Below are 7,733 nucleotides of genomic sequence, written 5' to 3'. Positions count from 1 at the left end.
CCCCCCCCCCATCTATTAGTTCCTAGTGTGTTGCTCTTAGTGTCTTTGAAGATCTACCAGCAAGAAGTGGGAAGCTATTACAAACTCCAAATCCAAAGCCCCACCCAGTCCTCCCCAACTAGGATATGCACTTTCGTAAAACTCAACTCCAAACCTTATACATTATAGATTTTCCCAGGCTGTAATCTTTATGGTAGCACACAGCATTTTTATCCAGTGGGGGTCAAGGTAAAAGTGGTTTGAGTTGCTGACCTTGTGGGTGAAATATGCTATTTTAAAATGGAATATTCCAGGGAAAGGCGACTGTATTTCTCCCTCATGGGGGCAGCAGCTGTGGAAACATGGTAAGGGGGAAATGGAGAGGAGTGAGGATGAACACAGCGTAAACGCACTAGGTGGCAGGCGTCACGGCAGGCCCGGTGACCAGGTCGCCACCCCCTACAATTCGTGGCAACTGGCTGCCAGACTGCGGACCGCACGCGCAGGCGCAAGCACTACGAGCGCCGCATCACTTCCGAGAGGCTGCTCCCAAGCAAGCTTGGGGGCTTCCGGCTGCTGTGTCCTGGAATTCTGAGATTTCTCCTGGAGAGCCATTCATGCCAGGAGAAAACCCGAGAGACAGCACCGAGACTGCCATGTTCTCAGGTGTGTACTTGCTTCCGCTGGGGCTGAGTGGAACGGCGTCCCACTCCAACGGCGACTCGCTCTACCCTGTGGGAACTTGCCACCCATCACCCCCCTACCCCCCGCCTGGCCCTCTCTCGTGCGCGGCCGGTTCATTGGTCCGAGCCGGTCTCTGCGTTTGCTGCCCGCCCACAGCGGGGTACGCCCTCCCAGGCCAGAGCCGTTGCTGGGGGCTACTGGAAGCCCCACGTGTGGCCGCTGGAGAGTGCTTGTCAGGAGCCCTGGAGTCATCCAGACTCAAAGCGACCATATGTGAAACAGTGCAAGAAACACCGCCAGGTTCTGCGCCCTTCTCTCCATTGTTTGTTTGAGCCCATTATTGCAGCCGCTACGTCCATCCATCTTGTCGAGGGTCTTGCTCTTTTTCTCTTTCCCTCTACCAAGCTTGAGGTCCTTTCCCAGGAATCGGTCTCTCCTGACATGCCCAAAGGAAGTGAGATGAAGTCTTGCCATCCTTGCCTCTCAGGAACATTGTGGCAGGACTTCTTTCTCGAAGCTTTTTTTTTTTGGCAGTGCATGGCACTTTCAGGTCCCAATAATTAAAATGCATAGGTTCTTCTTCCGTCTTCCTTATTCAACTTATGCCAACTTTCACATGCATATGAGGCAATGGAGAATACCATGGGTTATGTGCTTGGGTCAGACGCATGTTAGTGCTCAAAGTAACTTCCTTGCTTTACATCATTTGAAAGAGGTTGTACAACCAGATTTGCCCAGTGCAGTGCATCATTTGATCTTGATCGCTTCCACGAGCATTGATTATGGATCCAAGCAAAACAAAATCCTTGACAACGTCAGTCTTTTCTCCATTTATCATAATGTTGCCTATTGGCCTAGATGTGAGATTTTTGTTTTCTTTACATTGAGGTGTACTCCATAGTTAAGGCTGCAATCCTTGATCTTCATCAGCAAGTGCTCCAGCAAGCAAGGTTGCATTATCTGATTATCCCAGATTGTTAATAAACCTACCTCCAATCCTGATACCACACTTTTTTTCATATAAACTAGCTTCTCTGATGATTTTGCTCAGCACACAGATTGAGTAAATATACAACCCTGATGCACACCGATCCTGTTCTTAAACCTGGCAGTATCTTTTGTTCTGTTTGCACACCTGCCTTTTGGTCCATGTACAAATTTTGCATATCTTTAATATTGCAATCGAGGCTTGAAGTTTTTCTTTAGTTCTTTCAGATTAAGATATGCTGAACATGTTCTTATTTTTTATTATTTAACTCAAGGTATTTGCATATTTCATTGCAATATTTTACTTTGTCTTCTCAGGTTGCTCTTTAAAGTGTTCTGTTCAGCTTTTTTTAAAAATCATTTTATTGGGGACTCATACAAGTATTACCACAATCCATACATACATCAGTTGTGTAAAGCACATTTGTACATTTGTTGCCCTCATCATTCTCAAAACATTTGCTCTCCACTTAAGTCCTTGGCATCAGCTCCTCGTTTTTCCCCCTCCCTCCCTGCTCCCCCTTCCCTCATGAACCCTTGAGAATTTATAAATTATTTTTGTGTGTATTCAGCTCTTTTACTTCATCATTTCTTCCATGTGCTTTAGCTACTTTATGATTAAGAACAAGTTTCAGAGCCTCATCTTTAAAATTAAAAAAAGTTCATTATTATATATCTTGTCAGATTTACATTACTGATCTTCAAATGAAATAGACCGTTCTGTGAAGGCATGAAATATGAAGCGCTACATAAGTAGTTGTTCCATAATATCTGCCAAGATGAGGAAGAATACAATGAAGACACCACTGAGCGAAATAGCAGTGTGTGCTTTCAGAGTAAATTCTCTTTGAGAAGGTAAGCCATGTTTTCCTTTGCAGTGGTGGGATTGAGCTCCATTTTTATTCATCAACGCTAAACTAGTCTTTATTTTTTCTGCTGATTATAAAGGAACCAGAGGCTGGTCATAAAACTTCAAGCAATCTACAACTGTATGAATTAGAAAGTCCTTCCCTTCTTGCCTTTACACACATTTAGTCAATTGGTGAGTTCTCTTGCTTTTTTTTTAATGGATGTACCATCATATAGGAATGAAAATAAAAAAGGAATGAATAATAAGATCTTATTATTAAGAATGAATAATAAGCTTGCCATATTTTTCAGGTAACACAGATATCAATGCTAATGTGCATATTTTAATAACCGTATAAAATGTCACTGATTAAGACCACATATTTTGCAAAAGCCTCTTTAAAGTGCTCAAAAGCAAAGATTTCATGTTAAGGTAAGGTGTGTCTAAGCCAAGCTAATTTTTTTTCAGTTGTCTCATTGACAGGTGAACACTGAGCAGTGAAAAAAGAAAAATAAAGAAGAATTGATATCTTTCAGTTATGGCAAATAATATTTAATTTACTGAAGACTGCCATAATAGCAAATAAATCTGTCTTGGAGAAGATAATGGACATCCAGGATGATCCTTAGAAGGGAGATACCAAGACTTTGTCTTGCTTACTTTGGGCACAGCATCAGGAGGGGCCTGTCTCTGGAAAAGGAAATCATGCTTGGTCGAGGGCCAATGAAAAAGCGAAAACCTTCAATGAGATACAGTGGCTACACCAGTGGACTCAAACATAGTTAATAATTGTGAGGATGGCACAGGGCTGGGCAGTGTTTCCTTCCGTTGTCCATGGGGTCACAAGAGTTACTAAGAGTTGGAAACAAGCAGAGAGGGATCTCAGTACCACCTTTTTCCTCTTCCCACTTCTCCCGAGAATGGATTTCAGTCCCCTGCGCCCCTTTCCTGTTTTGGGTTTTTTTTTTTTTTTTGGCCTTCTTTAACTGTGCACATTGCTCCACAGGACTGTTCAGCTGTGGGGCTGAGCCCCACAACTTCTGATTTCCTAGAAAGATAGGAAGGAAAGAAAAGACTCTGACACTTGCTCTTGAAGTTGAATACTTAAAGTGAGAGGAAACGATCATGAATTTCACCAAGGATTTCACATAGTGGCTCTAGAAGACAAAGTGTTAAAGTGACATGTGCTGAGACCTGGAGTTAAAAATTCAAAAGGAAAGAACACATTTGGCATTTCTCAAGCTGAGAGCTGAAGGAAAAATTCAAACCTGGAAATGGAATATTAAAGGCCCCGATGAGCAAAGCAGTTGATTTCCACCGGGATTGAAACAATGGGCTCAAATAGCAACTAATAATCAAGAGTTTAACCACTCAAACTGTTCAGGGATGTACAAGACCTATAGGAAGAAGGGGAAAAAGATCTAGACCAACTGAGAATGGATTTTTAAAAAAATCGTTTTATTAGGGGCTCATAAAACTCATAATAATCCATACATACATCAATTGTGTAAAGCACATTTGTACATTCATTGCCCTCATCATTCTCAAAACATTTGCTCTCCACTTAAGCCCCTGGCATTAGCTCCTCATTTTTTCCCCTCTCCCGAGAATGGATTTTTTTTTTAAAGGGGTGCATACACATGATTAATCCATGCAATTCAGCAAAGGGAGTGAAACACTGATATATAAAGTCCAGTAGCATGGATGAACTTCAAAATTTTTTCTAAGAGGCCAGATGCAACTCACTAGTCATGGCATCATTCTGTTTATATGAAATGGAAAAACAAAACAAAAATGTCTAGTTTTAAAAAAAGTAAATTAATGGTTGTGTAGGACGAGGGATTGGGGACAGGGAGCAACTGCAAGTAGTCTTAGGGCTTCTTCTGAGGGTGATGGAAATATCTAAAATTAGATTTAGTGATAATTGCAAAACAAAATCCACTTTAAGACAGCCCCATGTGTTACAGAGTGGAACTGTTCTATCGAATTTTCTTGGCTCATCTGGTGGGAGCAGATGTGCAGATATCCCTCAGTTAAGTTCCCACCACCAATCTTGATGTTAGTAGTCAGTGCAAACCATGTGCACCCGACAGGCCCTGTGGTAGTGGATGTACACTCTGTAAGTACACTATAGATCATTGGATTGTACACTTTAGAGCGAATAAATTTTATAGCATATAAATTATATTTCAATAAACCTGTTTAATGAAGGGACAATTATATATTCTATCCTTTTATACCATATTAATCTTTAGTTTTGATGCAACTCCCCAATTATTTTTCTGGAATTTGACTGGAAAATGATTCTAATCTTTACATGGAAAAGTGAGCTTGTGAGAATAACCTGACGGAGAAACACTCCGGAAGAGGACTGTCTGCGGAGAAAATGGGGTATAAGCGATTCACCAAACTATCACAAAGCTCTAATGACTTAAACCATCGAGTATGGGGATGTGGCATGACAGATCAATGAAACAGAATAGAAAATTCTGGGTTGCATACAGGAATGTAACATATGTTGAAGGAGGCATTTTAAAATATACAGGTGTGAATGGCTATCCAATTAAAAAAAAGCAAATTACACATGGATCAAATATTTGAATGTAAAAATTGAAATATGAATGTTCCAAATTAAAAATGCATGATTTCAAAAAACAAGCTTGCTATAGGCAGGCCTTTTCTAAGAATGCAAACCCAAAGCCCATAAAAGAAAAAAAAGTAAACTCAATCTCACTGACATTGAGTCAGTTCCAACTCATAGTGACCCAAAAAGACAGAGTAGAACTGGCCCTGTAGGTTTCTGAGAGTGTAACTCTTTACAGGGGTAGAAAGCTTCATCTTTCTCCCACAGAAGGACTGGTGGTTTTGAACTGCCAGCCTTGCGAATTGTAGCCCACCTCATAAAAGAGACTGTGTCAGCACTTCTAATCAGGATCTCTTGCATTCTCTCAAGATTGTATCTATAAATTGTCTCTTGTATATTTTCCACACTATTTCAGGCATCCCAAAATGAGTGAGATTGAGCTGGCAGAGGCCCAGCTCTCTGAGTTAGAGCTGCTGGCCAGTATGTTCCCCAGCGAGGATGAGTTCATGGTGAATGACCAGCTGGCTTTAGCTGAACTGAAAGATTGTATTGCAAAGACGACCATGGAAGGGCGGTCCTCAAAAATTTACTTTACACTTAATATCAACCTGGATGTATCTGAGGAAGCGACGGTAATCCACTTTTGTTTCTTTTGGAAGAACAGAAACATGTCCCTGCTTAAAACAGCACTAAGGGCGCTTTTCTCTCTCTTTTTTTTACAAGGTAATGTTCTCACTGGCCTGCATCCTTCCTTTCAAATACCCTGCCGTTCTACCTGAAATTACTGTCAGGTGTGTTACAGAAACTCTGGCTGGGTTTAGATCTGATAAATCAATCTGAGACTAAAAGCGATTCTTGTGTGTCTTTTTGCTCCAAGAAAATTGATTTAATTTTTTCCCCATGTCTTTTCCATCAGGTCAGCCTTCTTAAATAGATCCCAGCAGACTCAGCTGACTACAGACCTGAATGCATACTTGCAAAAAAACTACTGCGGAGACGTGTGTATATTGAATGCCACAGAGTGGGTTAGAGAACATGCCTGCGGGTATATCAGCCGAGATGCCACATCTGCCACCACAGGAAGTACAGCCCAGTCACTCGAGCCTATTCTCACCCGGCTCTGGATCTATAGCCATCACATCTACAACAAATACAAAAGGAAGGATATTCTAGAATGGGCCAAGGAGCTTTCTCTGTCTGGGTTTAGCATGCCCGGGAAGCCTGGTGTGGTTTGCGTGGAAGGCCCACAAAGTGCCTGTGAAGAATTCTGGTCAAGGTTTGCGTGCACATCTTTTCTAACTTGAGTCCTTACTTTTAGTACTAAACAAGGTAGTAGAAATATGAACCAAGTACATCCAGCGGGTTGTATTTTCATGGGGATTCAGACCCAAAGGCAATGGATAAAGTAGACATCTCAGTTAGTATTCCTACCTGCAGTTGACATGGTGTACATAGGAGGCATTCTGTAAATGTACGGGAGGAATTGAACCTTGGAACAAGATGCTGTCTATATTCCTATCTGTTTCCATGGGTCTTATCCATCCCTCATCTTAGAGATACTGTCAGCTGTATAATTGTAAAATGGGGGCCTTTCTACTTACAATAGAATTGCTAGTAGTCTTCCTGTTACCCTACTGATTAACAACCCTAAATGAACTTTTCTGAGAAGTCATGTCAATAGTTTCAGGATCAACAGTTTCTGCATTTCTAAGGTGGGGGTACAAGTCAGTAAATTTTCCTTGGATCATGTCTTTTCAGACTCAAAAAATTAAACTGGAAACGAATTCTCGTTCGCCATCGGGAAGACATTCCTTTTGATGGCACAAGTGGCGAACTGGAAAGACAAAAAAAGTTCCCAACTTTCGAAGAAAAAGTGTTCACTCCTCATGGAGCCAGAGGAAATCACATGGACTTTGGTCAGCTGTATCAGTTTTTAAATGCCAGAGGATGTGGAGATGTTTTCCAGATGTTCTTTGGCGTGGAAGGACAATAACTGAGAGTGTTTTGTCACTGTTGGTCTTTTGATTTTCCTATCCTTTCTTTCTCAGAAGGTCAATCCTTTTACTTTAGTCCCGTCCTAGAGAGTTATGGAGAAGAAAATTTAAAAGCGAGAATAAAGAAGATCTGAAATATATCTGCTAGGTAAAATGTGATAGTTACCATCTGTCGTGTGAAATGTGTGATATGAGAGAGCATCATGATGATGAGAAGTAGAAATGAGTTTCAAATGATAATCCTGCAAGTGGTGGGTGGGCACTCACCCACCATGGGACCCACCACTGGTCTAGCCTGCCCCGCAGAGACTGGCTTGAAGTCAGAGACGTGAAGAGCTGAACCTTGTGATTATGTTGCCCGGGCTGGGCACCGGGGTGTGGGCAGCGTGCCTTTCCCGCCCGGAGCCACCTGCAGGCACAGAGGTCCCATGCAGCCTGGACTGCGTGGTGACAGGTGGCAGGAGGGCCCAGGCCCATTAGCTTTCTCTTTCCCAGATCACACTGGGGCACACCCCCTTAGTCAGGCTCTCAAGTGTTATTTATGGGCCCTCGAAGTGCGTGGGTGTTCTGGGCTCTCTATTCTTAGGGCCCCAGGGGACCGAGTTCTGCCTCTGAACCCCTGTCCAGGGCCTGCAGGGGGCCTTCCTCCACCCTC

At 42.4% G+C, this 7,733-nt stretch overlaps 1 protein-coding gene across 1 annotated transcript; it reads left to right on the top strand.

Moving 5' to 3' along the window:
• The first annotated feature begins 548 nt into the window (after positions 1–548).
• Positions 549–7,218, top strand: RWDD2B (RWD domain containing 2B). The gene is made up of 7 exons (XM_030888850.2): positions 549–645; positions 2,335–2,505; positions 2,599–2,692; positions 5,500–5,716; positions 5,808–5,875; positions 6,001–6,360; positions 6,843–7,218. Exons 4-7 carry the CDS (start codon positions 5,510–5,512, stop codon positions 7,075–7,077), a joined length of 870 nt encoding a protein of 289 aa, XP_030744710.1. The 5' UTR covers positions 549–645; positions 2,335–2,505; positions 2,599–2,692; positions 5,500–5,509; the 3' UTR covers positions 7,078–7,218.
• Positions 7,219–7,733: the final 515 nt, after the last annotated feature.

Source organism: Echinops telfairi, unplaced genomic scaffold (assembly GCF_000313985.2).
Source record: "Echinops telfairi isolate 266 unplaced genomic scaffold, ASM31398v2 ScPeMD7_7469;HRSCAF=8507_0, whole genome shotgun sequence".
Lineage (NCBI taxonomy): Eukaryota > Metazoa > Chordata > Mammalia > Afrosoricida > Tenrecidae > Echinops > Echinops telfairi.
The sequence above is the reverse complement of the archived record's forward strand: the minus strand, read 5'-3'. Positions and strand labels throughout refer to the sequence as shown.

Bases quoted from the DNA above. Each gene is read 5' to 3' on its own strand.
- RWDD2B (XM_030888850.2), top strand. From the start codon at position 5,510: ATGAGTGAGATTGAGCTGGCAGAGGCCCAGCTCTCTGAGTTAGAGCTG. The intron at 5,717-5,807 runs GTAATCCACTTT...TTTTTTTACAAG, and splicing joins ATGTATCTGAGGAAGCGACG to GTAATGTTCTCACTGGCCTG. The intron at 6,361-6,842 runs GTTTGCGTGCAC...ATGTCTTTTCAG, and splicing joins TGTGAAGAATTCTGGTCAAG to ACTCAAAAAATTAAACTGGA.